Here is a 16,454-nt window from a genome sequence, read left to right as displayed (position 1 = left end):
TGCATCAGCAGTCCTGAGCCGGAAGGACCAGGGACTCCACAGAAGGCAGCTTTCTATGTTCCCTATTTCCTGTATCACAGTTGTTTTACGGTGAAGATGGTTCATACAATGATGGATTGGATGTTGTCCCTGCATGCCTGAACCAGTCCAAGGGAGACAATGTCGTCTGTGCTCAGGAGATTTATGTGATCCAATTGAATCTCTGGGAGTAATTTTTGTCTTCTTAAGGCAGCCTTGAGAAGTGAGGATTCAGATCTGGTGTGTGTGTGACTCCTCCAAACCCACCTTCTCTGCAACTACAACAAGAATGTTACTTTGGGAAAGTCTGCCATGGATTGCCTGTGTGACAACTACTTAGGGACAAAGGTACAGCTAGACAGGCCACAATAGAAAAGTTTGGGGTAAAGAGAAAATGAGGAGTGACAGAAAGCGTAGCCAGGACAGGACAGACCATCAGAGTGGCATGGAGGCCAACAGTAGGTGGAGCCACTAGGAATTCGAATTTTGTCCCCATCCACCCAGAGGCATACCTAGGCTCCCTTGCGCCCTTGTCAAAGAACTGTTTCAGCAAACACACACACACACGTCCAACAGGCAGATGTTGGCCACCCAGAGCAGCAGATGTTGGCCACACACCCAGGGAGTGTGCAGATGGGTGGACAGGCTCCTAGCCACTCCAAGCCAGAGTGGAGAGGTGCGATCTTTGCACCCTTTGGGGCCTGCACCCTTGGCAGTGTAGCAAAAACCAACCTTTGAGGCTGAAGGAAATCTCCACATGGCAGTGAGAAAACCAAGGGTGTTTATTATTAAGGGCTCAGTGGGATCACTCTCCAAAAGCTGAGCAAAGCCCCAGAAGGGTGGGGCCTTCCTAGTATACATAGCTGCTATCTATTAAAGCAATACACATGCATAAACTTCCTCCAATCTAAAGTTACAATGTAGCACCCTGCTTGTGGTTAACGCTTAGCTGGAATGAAATATTCAACGCAGCAATAGAGAAATTAAAATAATTATTTATTTGTCAGACAAATAAATGAGAGGCACAGTGGTATATGGTTACCAAGCTCTGGCCTGGCCTCCTGCCATTATGGCCAGCACTTATATTCCCTTAATCCAGCCCCCTTTGCTCCTCCTTTGGCTGCCTCTGTCCAATCAGCCTGGTTGGATTTCCTATTGGCTGATTGCTATAACCAATCCTAAAAGATACACCCATATCCTCCTGTCCTTATATGGAACACAAAGAGCTATATATTGTTACATCTATAAATGACAAATAAGTAGTAATATATCTTACATGTGTCTCAACAAGGAATCTTAATTACCAGCTCACCTCTTGCCCTCCTTGCCCTATTGCCTTCTAAAACAAATGGTTAATCTTAAATTTTTATCTTAAACATATGTCAAGGATCTTGAGTTTCACATCAACATTGAAAGATCTCCTTCATTTGAAGGTTTCTAAACAAATGTCTGACAGCTATATATCAGGACTGCTTGGATGGCGTCTTCCTGTCTGGCAGGGGGGGCTAAGCTGGTGGCTGACTTAAATTTCAGGATAAATACAACTCTTACAACTATATGAAATAAGAATCTAACATTTCTTAAATCCTTTGCATAATTACATCTATGCCAATACACTTAATACACAACACAGGTAGCCTCTTAAAAGGAAAAAGGCCTTTGTAGAAAAAGGAACTCAGTAAAAAGGAACTCAGTAAAAAGCAGTTTCAAAAGAAGCCTCTTCAGTTTACACCCCCCCCTTCAGCCAGCTGCTTTCCCCATTAGCTCTTCCCAACATTTATTGCCCTTTAACTTTCTCAGTTTAAGAAAGAAACAGCTTTAAAAAAAGACTTCCCAAAAATGCTTTCTTTCTGCCAGCTAGATGCTTCTCCATTTGGTCTTTAACCTTGGAAAGAAGATCTGGCTCATTTTACTGGGAGGCACATTGGTATTATTTTACTATTTACTCATTCCTAATTATATTTATCTCTGCCTTTGTTATCTTCTGTAACATGTAGGGTCAGTGTCCTCACTCAGTCTGTAATTCCAGCTTTTACGACTTTGAGAATTGTTTTCTGCTATAAATCAAGGGGGCCCCTTGTCTAGGAGGAAAACACTGCCAAGGTTCTCTAAACAGCTGGCCTTCTTGCCTGGCATGAAACATTTGAAAATCTTTAAGCTCTCTCTTTAATATACAAGCCCTGATCAAACATTAATAAAATGCAGGCTTATGCCTGATGCCTCAACAACACAATACTAATTATACCATGTATGGTCTTTCCTTCAGTACCTATTGATTGAGCAAGCGAACAAAGAACTCTCTCTAAGCCTCCCCCCACGCTGCACATGATCTCTTTGCATTCCTTTCTATCTGAGGGGTTAGGACAGGGGTCTGCAACCTTTAAGACAAAAAGAGCCACTTGGACCCGTTTCCGAAGAAACAACAACAACTGGGAGCCGCAAAACCATTGCGACATTTAAAACAAATATATCTCCGGAGCCACGATCTGACAGCGGGCGGGAAGGTGACGTCGGGACGGTGCGTGACTAACGCACGCACCGCCCCCATGCGACGTCACAGCCAGTACAGTGCCCGCCACAGTGGGGAGTGTCGGGGCGCACAATGCGCCTCCTCCCCTCGCTAGTATCCGCCCCGGAGCCGCAGCAAAGATGTAAAAGAGCCGCATGCGGCTCTGGAGCCGCGGGTTGCAGACCCCTGGGTTAGGACATTTGAAGGTACATCTCAGAACAGCAAGGCATGTCTCCTTTCATATGCAGACGCTTAGGAATGTGTTTACAACCTTGGGAGTAAAGCTGCTCCTAGCACAAGATAAGGCACAAGGCCTCTAGCCTGGCTAGTTAGCTGAGCTTATAGGTCTCTATGTGCCTCAGCAGGGGCCAACCTGACCAACCCTTAGGTACCTCCAGTGCTTTTTTCTGGGGGGATGCAGGGGGATGCATACCCCTAAACATTTTGCAAATCTAAGTTTGGCCTCATTGAGGGGCAGTATTTCAATATGAGTAGGAAAAGGAGAGTACCCCTAAACATTTTTTAGGGGGAAAGCACTGGGTACATGCCTGCACCCACTCCCTTGGTGAGTTCTGCGACCTGAGGAAGACAATGCTGACAGGCTGGCTGGAGGGCAGCCTGAGGGTGGGTGGTGGGACAGTGTTGTATTTGTCCTAATGGACTGCCCTAATGGCCCCCTTCCCTGCTGCCAAGGGGCCTGGGAGGACTGGGGGGGAGGATGGTCAGTGGGTGATTAACCATTTCCTTGCCAGTCATTTGCCCCTGAAACAGCCTCCTTGTGGGGCTCTGAACTGTATTTGCAACTAGGGCTGCCAACATGAAAACCTTCAGATATCGTTTAACTGCAAGCCCCATAATCCCTGCTCATGGGCCATTTCTAGCAGGGAGCTGGAGTTTGGTGATATCATGAGGGCACATGGGCATCTGCAAGAACCTTTCTGGAGTGCAGTGGCGGAAAAGTATAATACAGTCCTGAAATGGATGAGCAGGCTGATTTTTCACATGAAAAACAAAGAACAGTGCCTGTATGTGTTTAGGGCCTACAAATGCTGGAAAATTACTCTTTTTAAAAATGGAAACTGGGAATTTGGAGAATGTGGTTCATGAGCAGGGTCGCTGTCCCCAATGCCCGTACAAGAAGACATTCCATCTGGTATGCAGGAGGCAGTAAAACCAGATTCTTTCTTTTTTTTTGCATTCCATAGAGGCTGGATCTGCCTCAAGCAGTCAGGGAAGGATCACCAGACACCTACAGGCACCCTTTGGGACAATGGCCACCTTCATGTATCCCCCCTCGCCTGTAATAATGGGGGTTTGCACAGGGAAATGAAAGAGCATGCAGCAAAAGCAAGAAAAACACGCGTGTCTTGGGATAATCCTGCAGGCAGCATGACTGAGTCCGTAGGAAGGTTTTGGTGGGAATGAAGATGCAGAAGAGCCTCAACTGTTATGAGCTGCTTTGCTGTGTGGGTGGGTGCAAGTTAAAGGGTGTAACGTATTCTCAATTCAGTGCTTTTGATTTTACTTTTATCTTCACAAATACAGAAGCACAGGTGAAAGGAGAAAGAAAAACCTGCCTTTGCAAAAAGAACCACAACTACTTAAAACCTATTATTCACCCAACCCACAATACCCCTACAGCAAACAATACATTAACAGCCACTCTCAAGTTTGTTTGCTTTCCCCCCCAGTAAACAATTTATTTTCTATGCCCAAACCAAAAGAATAAAAAAAGAAGTATGCCTTTCTAAGGCTCAAAGTGGAATTTCTTATTTTCACACTTATGAAATATTTATTAAAGCAAGAAAAAACTTTCACTGTAATCTTAAGTTCCAGGCTGCTATTTAAAGTTCTAAGTTTTTAAAATATAGCTCTACAAACATAGACCCACAAATGGGCGGGGGGCAATTGGAGCATCTACTCATTTTGTTTTGTTACAATTCTACCTCCTTTAAAAAGGAAACCCTATAAAGGAAACCCATCCATCTCTAAACATAAAAATGTAACTTACAGATCATCCAGTGAAGCTGAATACTGGAAGATTCAAGACAGATAAAAGAAAGTCCTTCATGTTGTGCCAAGTTAAACTATAGAACTTGCTCCCCCAGGAGGCAATGATGGCCACCAACTAGATGGCTTGAAAAGAGGATCATTGTTGGCATCCTCTGTCTCGGAGACAGCAGAAGAGTGTGCCTTTGGGGGTGAAGTCAAACGGTTGGAGGGTTAAGGCACCTGCTGTGTCTGTAGAGACTGATATGGGAGAGACATGTTTTGTTGCAGCTGGGGCGGATGAAGGTGTCCAGCTGTGCTGATGCACCAGGGCGTTTCTTCTCTCTGTGCTCCTCCCAGCAGTCCTATCTCTTCTGGTCACTGCTCCGGGTGCAGGAGCTGACTGTTTCCAGGCACTGCTGTCGTCTTGCAAGGGATTCCTAATGGCAGGGTTGATGTTGCCAGCCTTCACGTCACGTTTTGCAGACATCCAGCTTGGCGACAGGTGTACACATCAACACCAAAACTGAATGGAGCAGTATGTAGGTATGCAAGGAAGAAGAGGGGTCAGAGGGTGTGCCTCATCCCACAACCAGACCTCACATTTGGACCAGGTTTTGGGGAGACTGGTTGAGGTGCAGCAACTGGAAAATATCACAGACCTTTACCCACCCACTGACTAAGTTCGTACACAAAGTACATATAGAGTTTTAATTCTTTGCTAACTATTACACAATATCTTGGAAGATTTACCTGCCTATATTCTAGAAAGCAATTCAGGGCAAGTTTAATATTTTCAGGCAATCATGGTCCTGGCTTCAGGTTAGCATGAGGTGTTTTGTTTGGGGTTTAAAAATTAAATAAATCTGCTGCTCATCCTCTCTACACTTTTCTTGTACAGCTCTACCATCTCTGCCCACATATTTTGGAGTGCTGTTTCTGCTATCATGCAGTGGTCCAGTTACAGTAGGTGATTTTAGATCTGGACTTAATGGTCTTATGCTTCACCCGCTTCCGCTTTTGATCGTACTGTGTGATTATTTCGCTTACTTCAAGCCTTGCAGCATTTGGGGGCCCTCCTGCTCATTCCGCTAAGCAGGGTCCTGGATTCCTGCCTCAGAGTCCTGCCCTGAGGACCCCACTACACCCAGGAGGACTAGCTACTTGCTTTAGGTGGGGGCGGGGGAGGCACAAACTCTTCAGCTGGCATTTTGGTATCACTCAAATTTGGTTGATCTACTGAGAAGTCATAGGAAGACTTGGCATGGTATCACTCGCTGATGATCTCTAATGTGCTGAATGTAAATTATGGGCGGGTTGCCGTGCCACATCCAGAAGGAGAGAGCATGAGGCTGGCTAACACGGGTCTGACCTACTTTGCATTCTCCGTCCACCCTCCACTCTGTTAAGGGCTGCTCCTTCTGCTCTGTTTCCCAAGAGGCTTTCTCAATTTTCTTGCATGATGTGGTTGGTGGAAAGAAGGGACTGATGGACTCTGAAAGAGTATAGACTATCTGGCTGTGGCTTGTTTGCCTGGGAATGGTGCTCTGTGGGGCTTCCTTTCTCTCTTGCAGCCTTTCCCTCCAATTTCTTAGCAGGCGCCTCTTTAAGAAACTGAAATGGGATGGGGCGGGGGAAGAGAGAAGACAGCCAAATGGGTGATGAAGCTTCGTGACATAACAGGAAAGGACAGAATAGGTCACGCCACAACTCATTACGTGCGTTCGGCATGTCCCAGGGCAAGCGGGGACTAAAAATAGCATTTGCCGCTCCATATTTAGTTGGGGAAAGAAAGGAATCAAGTGAATTTTAGAAACACATTGTGTTTGTGTGGGTTGGGAAGAGGGAGGTGGCATCGTGGGAAAGAGGGAAAGAGGGCAGGCAGTGCAGACTTGGGATGGAGTCAGTGTGACAGGTCTGCTCTTGTGGCCTATAACCCCAGGGTTATGGTCCCAGAGCCCTAAGGCATTTGGACACAGAGACAGCACTTTAATGGTCAAGAGGCACTGGGCCAGAGAGTTTTTCCTCCTTGTCTTAGTCAAACAAGCAGACAGTAACCTATGTTTCCAGGATCTAGCTACATACAAGAGTTCCCAATGTTCTGTCACACTCCCATGTGACCAAGAAACGAAAAGAAGGGAAGAAGGGGGCAGATAAGAAATAATGCTTGATTCTGATCAGCTGATTTCAGCAGTGGCTGGAAAACTGGGATTGTATCTCAACCCCAGCAGGGCATCTCTTCACTCACCCAGCTTCCATGCCACAGCAAGCCACAGGGAAGACTTTACCATGAGCAGAGATGGTTTTAGGGTAGCACAACTAGTGTGGCTGCACTGGGCACACACTGCAGGGGGTGTTAAAGCAATGCTATAGCAATGGAGCATGGGAGGTGGGGGATGTAAAATTTTAGCATTGCACAGGGCGCTGCTGAAATTTGTTTGTTTGTTTTTATAAATATTTATTGAGATTTTCAAAAAATTACAAAAAAAGAAAAAAAAGAAAAATACAAAATAAAAATAGTTAAAAACAATTCAGTCTTTCCATCACATATTTTCAATTGCTTATTTCCCGGACCTCCTCACGCCTCCCTTTTCTGTATTCCAATTCAAATTTTTAATTCAGCAAATCCCTCCCCTCTTCAATCATCTTAATCTTCAATTTTAAAATATTATAACATTAAGTTTTTACCTATTAATAACCATCTTCTCGTATTCTCTTATAGCATTACTGCTAAAGACCACTTAGTTTCTATCCAAAGTCATTCTAACATTCATTAATTTTACAATATTTCTGAAGATAGTCTTTAAATTTCTTCCAATCTTCTTCCACGACTCTTCTCCCTGGTCTCGGATTCTGCCAGTCATTTCCGCCAGTTCCATATAGTCCATCACCTTCATCTGCCATTCTTCCAGAGTGGGTAGGTCTTGTGTCTTCCAGTACTTTGCAATGAGTATTCTTGCTGCTGTTGTGGCATACATTAAAAAAGTTCTATCTTTCTTTGGCACCAATTGGCCGACTATGCCCAGGAGAAAGGCCTCTGGTTTCTTCAAGAAGGTATATTTAAATACCTTTTTCAATTCATTATATATCATCTCCCAGAAAGCCTTAATCCTTGGGCACGTCCACCAAAGGTGAAAGAAACCTTCAGTTTCTTTACATTTCCAACATTTATTATCGGGCAGATGATAGATTTTTGGAAGCTTGACTGGTGTCATGTACCACCTGTATATATCCTTTAGTGGTTGTATTATCCAGTCCTTCAAGGATCTATAATATTTTGAGGTTAAACCATCCGGCCCTGGAGATTTGCCCAACTACATGTTCTGAATGGCACCTTCCACCTCCTGTTCTGTTATTTTGTAGTTCAAGATTAACTTATTTTCTTGAGAGAATTTTTGAAGTCCATTTATTTTTAAAAATTGGTCTAAATCAAACTCTTTCTGTGGCCCTTGTGAATATAACTGTTTAAAATACCTCTGGAAGCACTTTCTAATTTCCACTGGATTCTGGATGTTCTTTCCTTCCACTTCCAAGTTGGTGATGGTGTTGTGTTTTTGTCTTTTTCTCATTTGCCAAGCTAACAGTTTTCCACATTTATTGGCTGATTCAAATGACCTTTGTCTCATCTGTTTAATTTTCCATTCTATTTCCTGATTCATCATCTTCATATATTGAAGTTGGTATAATTTTATTTCTCTCAGAATCTCTTGTGACTTTGGTTTCGCTCTCAGTTTCTTCTCAGCCTCTTTTATTTTTTCCAAAATTTTATCTTTTTTCTCATTTTGAGTTCTCTTCTTTATTGCATTCTGTTGAATAAGAAACCCCCTCATAACTGCTTTACTTGCGTCCCAGATTACTCTTTTTTCAAAGATAGTGTTCATATTTATCTCAAAATAGTCTCTCAAGGTTTTTTGGGCCTTCTTGGTAACTTCTTGATCTCTAAACAAGGTGTCATTCATCCTCCATCTAAAGGAACCAGCAGGTGTTAGTTTGATCTCCATTTTCACAGTGTTATGGTCGGAGCAGGTTTTAGGGCAAATTTCCACTTTTCGAGTCTTAGGTGCCAGTCCTCTAGTTATCCAGATTTGGTCAATTCTTGTCCATGTCAATTTGGCTTCAGAGAAGAAAGTCCCCTCTCTACCCAAGGGGTTCTTTATTCTTCATATGTCAATCAAGTCCTTATTGTCAGTCATCTCAAAAAAGGTTTTTGTTAGTCTGCCATCTTTAGTAACTACCTGTCTCTGCGACTTGTCCATATTTGTAGATAACACTCCATTCATATCTCCCATCATGATAATGTTGTAATCCATATAGTCTAACAATGTCTCATGCAACTTCTTAAAAAATTCAGATTTCCCCTCATTTGGTGCATATACTCCTACTATCAAAAATTTTTCTCCTTGTGTTTGGATTTCAATTGCCACATATCTTCCTTGGTCATCTTTGAAGACAAATTTCGGTGATAGGCTTTCTTTGGCATAAATTACTACTCCTCTCTTTTTAACCTTGTCCGATGAAATGAATTCTTGACCCAATCTTTTATTAATCAATACTTTCCTATGAAGCCTTATCACATGTGTTTCCTGCGAACAAATCAAGTCCAATTGTTCCTTTTTCAATAAATGAAAGACTTTTTTTCCTTTTCTCCGGGGAATTAAATCCATGAATATTCCAACTTAACAGTTGCAGGGACATGATGTATTTATTTTACTTTCCTCCAACTGCACCAAGTAGTTGTTCTTGTTCTGTCGGTGGTATCGCCTTCTCTAACTTGTCCAATCCCAAAGGTAGTGGTACTATGTCTCGTATTCCTGGTTTTAAGGCTCTTAGCTCTTCTTCGGCTTCTTTTTGCAGGTCTTCTTGGTGTTCTTTCAGAAATTTTTCTTTATCTTCCACTGATCTTATTTTGAACTTTTTCCCTTTAAAGGTAAAAGATAGGCCTTGAGGGAATTCCCACCTAAAGATGGTTCTGTTTCCTCTTAGCAGGGGCACTAGGTCTCTGTAGTTAGACCTAAGATCCAAAAGATGTTTAGGGATGTCCTTAAATATCTCCACTCTTGCTTCACATATTTCCAATGTCTTCTGAAAGTGCAGACTCAATATTCTGTCTCTCTCCTCTCTTGATCGGAGGGTAATCAAACAGTCTCTCACCCTGTTCTTTCTCCCCCCCCCTTCCAAGTCTGAAAGCACTTACTATCTTGAAATCCAACTTGTCTGAATCTAAATTCCAAAAGTCTGCAAATTCTTGTGTAAGAAAGTCAATCAAACTGTCCTTCTCAAGTTCAGGTACAGCCCTAATCCTTAAATTTATTTGTTTTTCTTTCAATTCAGTCATAGACAGCAAAGACTTGTGGTCCTCAAGCTGCCTGCAAATCGGTGGTATCTTTTCCTCTACAGCCAATGCTTTTTCCTTGGCTTCCTCAGCTGTTTTTCGGTTCAAAGTAGATTCCTGCAGCAGTTTCTCAATAGATTCTGTATTTGAGTTCACCTTCTGCCCCAAGTTATTGATGCTTGACGTGTTTTGATCAATTTTAGTTGTCGCTTCAGCAACCTGTTTGCTTAATTTTTCCAAAGACTCAAAAATTTTGTCTAGTGCTAAAGCTAGGCCCCCTTCAGAAGCCATTCCTTTAGGCGTCACCTGGGCTGGATCTTCCCCTGATGGGGCAGGAAGGCCAGTTGCTGACGGTCTACGCTGTTGCAGTCTAATTTTACCCGATCTTGTTGTTTTTTCCTGAGTCAAGTCTGCCATAACACTTTATCAACAGATCAAGGTCAATCCCACGGTTGCTTGTTTTGTAATGGAAAATTCCCCTTAGCCTGTTTAGGATGGAAAATTCCCTGGCCAGTTGTAACAATTTCAAAGTTCCTCTAGGGGGACACAGTAGCAGTCCAAACTTGTAACAATAAAATAACTTTTCCAACTTTCAAAGATCCCCCCCTTAGCCAAACCAGCAACAGTTTCAAGTCCGGAGAGACCCTTCAAAACAAGTATCTCTCTTGCAGAGTTAGCTGTCAAATAGTTGCATTATCCTTTAACAGTGCGATTCACAATGTGGCATCCATTATCCCTTGACAGTCCATTCCCAGGCGTTAAGTGGTGGTCTTTATCCCCTTTCTCTCTTCTTCTTCTTTTTTTTGCGGGCAAAGATGCTTCCCCTTCTCCCTCCCCTCTCCCGCACCTTAGGGAGGGAGTTCTCTTTAATTGATGTTGAAATTTAAGTCTTTATTCAAACAATTTTCAGGGTCTTAGCTTAGACAGTCTTTGCTTTGATCTATTTACAGAAAGCGGAAGAAGGACTTCCTGTTTACGCCTTCCCGCTTCAGTGCCAAATTTGTCCTTTTTTTCTTTAAATATCCCAGTCTTCGAGTTTAACCTACTCATGGGTAGTTGTTTATTAGCCGAATTGTCACAGGAAAAAGGTCGGCGCTCTCCGGCAACAGCTGCGCGGCTTCACTCCACAGAAGAAGCAGTTGGCTCTCAGCACCGCGCCAGACTCCCCGTTTCGCTCCGGAGCTCTTTACAGAGTTCCCTCACAAATTGGGGGGGGCGCTAAGGGTGCCTGCTGAGTCCCACGATCACAGGCTTCACCCGCCTGTGAGTTTCGAAGGGGTCCCCGCTTCGCCGTAGCGGCAAGACCCAATTTCTGCAGAGCTACTCCCTCAAGACTAGAGGGAATCCGCCATTGCTGATGGTGCCGTCTCCGGAAGTGGGCGCTGCTGAAATTTGAGAGCTCAACATCTGCACACCTGTCAGAGCACCGTGAGCACACCTGTCAGGGCTGTTTTGCTCAAACCAGCATTGCATCTGAACCCAGGATCATGGTTCATTTCACTCTAACAAACCATGATCAGTAAGCCAAGAAGAAACTTTGGCTACAGATAGTGGCTGGTTGGGAGCAAAACAAATGACAATCCTTGGCTGTGAGACATAATGTGAAGTCAGCAATCATGTTGCCTCTGTGTGTCATTTTAGACCATTCCCTGGGAGGAGAATGGTGTCCACCAGTGAGAGCTTCCATTTTTTAGCGGCAAGTGCCACTTTTTTTGCGAGAATGCCCCAGAGCAACAGAAAAGTGTGGAGAAACTGGATAGTCTCTCTCTCTCTCTCTCTCTCTCTCTCTCTCTCTCTCTCTCTCTCATATCTCTCTCTCATATCTCTCTCTCATATCTCTCTCTACTAAGAGCCATCCAATGAGGCTGACTGTTGGAAGACCCAGGAGAGATAGAGGGAAGTAGTTTGCCCCACAATGCATAGTCAACTATGGAAATCACTCATGCAATCATACCTATCCAAAACTTGGATAACTTCAAAAACAGGTTGGGCAAATTCATGGTCAATAAGTCTGCCAGTGACCACTAGCTATGCTGGCTGTATCCCACCTCCCTGGTCTGAGGCCATCTGCCTCTGAATGCCAGTTGCTGAAGAATCACAAGTGGGGAGACTGCTCTTGCTCTCCATTGTGGGCTTCCCACAAGCACCTGGCTGGCCACTGTGAGGACTAGATGGGCCTGATCCAGCAGGGCTCTTTTTATGTTCTTAATATCTGTGGCATTCTGGGAAAAGAAGACAGTGGCTTATGGGAGGGAGGGAGCCACCAAAATACAGTGGTACCTCGGGTTACATACGCTTCAGGTTACAGACTCTGCTAACCCAGAAATAGTACCTCGGGTTAAGAACTTTGCTTCAGGATGAGAACAGAAATCGTGCTCCGGCAGTGCAACGGCAGCAGGAGGCCCCATTAGCTAAAGTGGTGCCTCAGGTTAAGAACAGTTTCAGGTTAAGAACGGACCTCCAGAATGAATTAAGTACTTAACCTGAGGTACCACTGTAAGCATTACTGCTGCCGCCACATAAAACAATAACAACAAAGAAAGGGGGAAATGGAACTGAACATGAACAAATAAATGCTGAAACAAATATGCTTTTAATGGCTGAATAATGAAATGAGTGAAGTTTTTAATAATGGAAACAAATGGACTTACAAAATAGAGGGGGGAACTGTACACCCCTAAGAATCATGATGTATTCTTGTTGAACTGTAAGCAGCACATTAGCATAATTTGATAACTGTCTGTTTTTTATTTTGTATTAAAGATCTCCCAGACTTGCCTGCATCTCACAGTTTTGCAAGTTTTGTGGGGAAGTGTGTCTGTGCATGCACACAATGACAACAGCCAATGCTAACTCTTAAAAAAGCCAGCAAATATTTACAGAGATGCTGTGTGGGCAGGAGTCAGGCTGGGGAAGATGAGGAGAGACAAAGCAGCAAATCTTTTCCACAGGCTGTTGTATTGGCAGATCTTGGCATCTCCAGTCTCTCTGGTGGCTTCTTTTTCATGGGAACTCCAAGGAAGCAGGATAAGCCCTGACTCTGTTTCTCAGGCTGTTTTCTAGAGCTTTCTCTCTTAAGATGCCTTCAGCCCCATGGCCTCCATGGCCAAATTTTCAGGGGTGGAGGGAGTCCCAGCAACATCTGTAGGACACTAAGTTGGGGGAGGCTGGTTTCAAACTTGGGATGGAGGCTATGTGTAGTGTATTTCTTTACATTTCCTAATCAATAGATAAAACCTTTCTTATTCTCAGCTGTGTCCCTCCAGGTTGTTTGTAAGCAAATTAACATAATTCCTGATGGTTACACCTAGTGAATTATATTACTATATATTATTAAGTTACTACACTATTCAGGAATAATTAATAATTATTGTATATTGTTGTCTAATTAATTAATTGCATTCATATCCTGAATTACCTTCAAAGAGATCAAGGTAGCATTCATGGAAATATAAAGTTTTCATCCTCAGAACGACCCCTGTGAAATGGTTTGGAAAATGGTGATTGGCTTCTTCATAGAATCATAGAGTTAGAAGAGACCACAAGGGCCATCGAGTCTAACCCCCTGCCAAGCAGGAAACACCATCAGAGCACTCCTGACATATGGTTGTCAAGCCTCTGCTTAAAGACCTCCAAAGTAGGAGACTCCACCACACTCCTTGGCAGCAAATTCCACTGTCAAACAGCTCTTACTGTCAGGAAGTTCTTCCTAATGTTTAGGTGGAATCTTCTTTCTTGTAGTTTGGATCCATTGCTCCGTGTCTGCTTCTCTGGAGCAGCAGAAAACAACCTTTCTCCCTTCTCTATGTGACATCCTTTTATATATTTGAACATGGCTATCATATCACCCCTTAACCTCCTCTTCTCCAGGCTAAACATGCCCAGCTCCCTTAGCCGTTCCTCATAAGGCATCGTTTCCAGGCCTTTGACCATTTTGGTTGCCCTCCTCTGGACACGTTCCAGTTTGTCAGTGTCCTTCTTGAACTGTGGTGCCCAGAACTGGACACAGTACTCCAGGTGAGGTCTGACCAGAGCAGAATACAGTGGCACTATTACTTCCCTTGATCTAGATGCTATACTCCTATTGATGCAGCCCAGAATTGCATTGGCTTTTTTAGCTGCCGCGTCACACTGTTGGCTCATGTCAATGGATGAGCAGTGTGTGTGTTTGTGTGTGTGTGTGTGTGCAGAGGACTGCTCCAAGTCTCCCTTTCTTCCATTGTGTTCCCTATGTGACAGCCCAATCTGAGATGGTGACAAGGGCTTACTGTGGGGTTTCCAATGTAAGACCCTTTCAAGACTGTGGAGCGAGATACACACCTGGAGCAGGATGGGATGGTGGAATGAACTGTACCACTTCAAGAAAAGGCACATTTTTAAATCTTCCTCATTCTTTGCAAAGAGAGCAAGCGAGAGAGAAACAAATCTCTCAGCCCCACATTATTCTGCTGCATATATAGATATGACCCAAGTCAAAGAGTGTACATGTAGTAAACTAGAATACCATCTCAACTTCGGGCAAGAGAACTTGCCTAGGCACATGACATCTTGCCTTTCTTTCTCTGCCTCATTTGCACTAAACTCCTATGCCTGCTGAAAAGCCTATTTGTTTATTTATTAGATTTGTGTTCCCTGCCCACAAATGAAACTCAAAGCAATTTCCAGGATTTTGAGCCTTTGTTCTCCCATGAAGATCTTCAGCACAAAGACAACACCTCTTTAAAACCCCTTTCAGTTGGGTTTGACTGTCTGCCCACCCCTGCAAGAGAATCCAGTAGTGCTTGCTGTGAGGACTTCCTGTAATTCTGAAACTGGTTTCAATGTGTAGTGCAAATATACTGGTGTCTCCTCCATCTGCAGGTATTGGGATTAGGAGCAAGGCCAGAAGCCCTGACCATGTTGCTGAGTGCTCTATGCTTCTTTCTCTTTGCAGACTCTCTTCCAGAGCCCCGATGAAGGCTGGCAGGTCTACACTTCAGCTCAGGCCCCCGACGGCAAATGTCTGTGCACGGCTGTCATCCCTGTCCAGGGCACATGCTCCAGGGACCTGCGCAGCCGACAACTACGGCAGCTGATGGAAAAAGTAAGTGATGTATTTTTAATTTGGGGTGCTGGTGGGGACTGCTCTAGACCTATTGCAGATGCTGATTGGGATGGAGGAATAGATCCAACTGTTTCTGCAGCATGTCACTTTTGCAGGTGTTCATTCATCAGTCTTTTCTGTCCCATTCCCTTAATTTTTTGGTAAAGTTTTTTTTAAAATTCATTCTATAATGTATTTAATACAAATATTTAAACAGAATTTAAAACAAAAAATTATAACAACAGGTGAAAATTAAAAGATGGAAAAACAAAACTGCAAAATAGGCACATAGAATTAATACAGTTGCACTTGGGTTAAAAAAAAACCCAAAGTCCAAGTAATGACTATCAACATCACCAGATTATCAAGTCTAGTTCCACATTTGCCAAGCTTGTGACATGGGTCCATCTTGAAAATGATGGTTCTGCTATATATTTCATAAAAGAATGCCAAATCATATAAAAAGCATCTTCAGGTTCTAGTCCTTATCACAAATTATGTGTTATTTTCTCCATTATAGCTATATTCCAGAGACAGTGGAACCAAGCGCACTGTGTAAGATTTTGGGATGCTTCCTATTGAGTTGCAATTCCTATTCATGCTGCCAATATCATATATAAGACCAAGTCTTTTGGTTATATATCTACATTAATCTATGCTTTAAAAAAATAATAATGAACAAAGAAGAAAATCCACATTTACATAAGAGGTTTTGAAAGCGTATTTCAACCCCCCCCCTTATTTCTCAATGTATTTTATTTCAAAGGTGCAAGTTGAGCTGAGAACTGTATCACAGAATTTGGAGAAGTGTTACGGTAACTTTGAAGGATAACTACCGTATTTTTCGCTCTATAACATGCACCCGACCATAACACGCACATAGTTTTTAGAGGAGGAAAATCCGTAGGCATTCCCTCCATAACACACACAGACATTTCCCCTTACTTTTTAGGAGGAAAAAAGTGAGTGTTATGGTGCAAAAAATACGGTATCTTCCAAATTCCAGCCTCCACAGTAGTCCAGGAGGTGCAGCAGTTTGTATAGGGCTTCACAAATATCAAATTCCTCAAGCAGTGCCAACAGATGCTGCAGGAATTGTGCCCATTTTGGTTGAGAAAGGAGCGAACACAGAACACTTCTCTTTTCCCAGGACATTCACCACGAAGCTACCTACTGCTCCAACAGCGGAGGGAGACTAACACAGCCACCATGGCTGTCAGCCACTAATAGCCTGTTCTTCCTTCCTCTAATCCTCATTTAAAGCCATCCCAATTCATGGTCATCATGATATCTTGCCGGAGCAAATTCTATAGTTTACCTACCCGCTGCAACAAGAAGTGCTTTGTTTTTTGTCTCCCAACAGTCAGCATCATTGGATACATTGTATTAAGCAAGAGGGAGTTGAGAAAGGGGGAGTCTCCTTGTCCCCTTCCTCCACACCAATCATACATTTGGGTCCTCAGCCAAACCTTTGAGTCTGGCTGGGGTTCATTTCCATTCTATTGTAGGATTCATTCCAAAAC

General features: G+C 43.4%; 1 protein-coding gene across 6 annotated transcripts in view; it reads left to right on the top strand.

Moving 5' to 3' along the window:
* OLFM2 (olfactomedin 2) overlaps window positions 1–16,454 on the top strand; it is a 206,229-nt gene that overhangs the window by 114,524 nt on the left and 75,251 nt on the right. For all 6 annotated transcript variants that reach the window (XM_083486703.1, XM_083486705.1, XM_083486701.1 and 3 more), the window contains exon 2: window positions 14,782–14,931. In XM_083486703.1, the coding sequence (XP_083342829.1) occupies window positions 14,782–14,931 (150 nt within the window). The remainder of the gene's footprint in view (window positions 1–14,781; window positions 14,932–16,454) is intronic.

This window comes from Podarcis liolepis, assembly GCF_965112155.1.
Source record: "Podarcis liolepis genome assembly, chromosome: 2".
Classification (NCBI taxonomy): Eukaryota; Metazoa; Chordata; class Lepidosauria; order Squamata; family Lacertidae; genus Podarcis; species Podarcis liolepis.
Note: the sequence above shows the minus strand (reverse complement) of the source record. Positions and strands in the feature narration are given on the sequence as shown.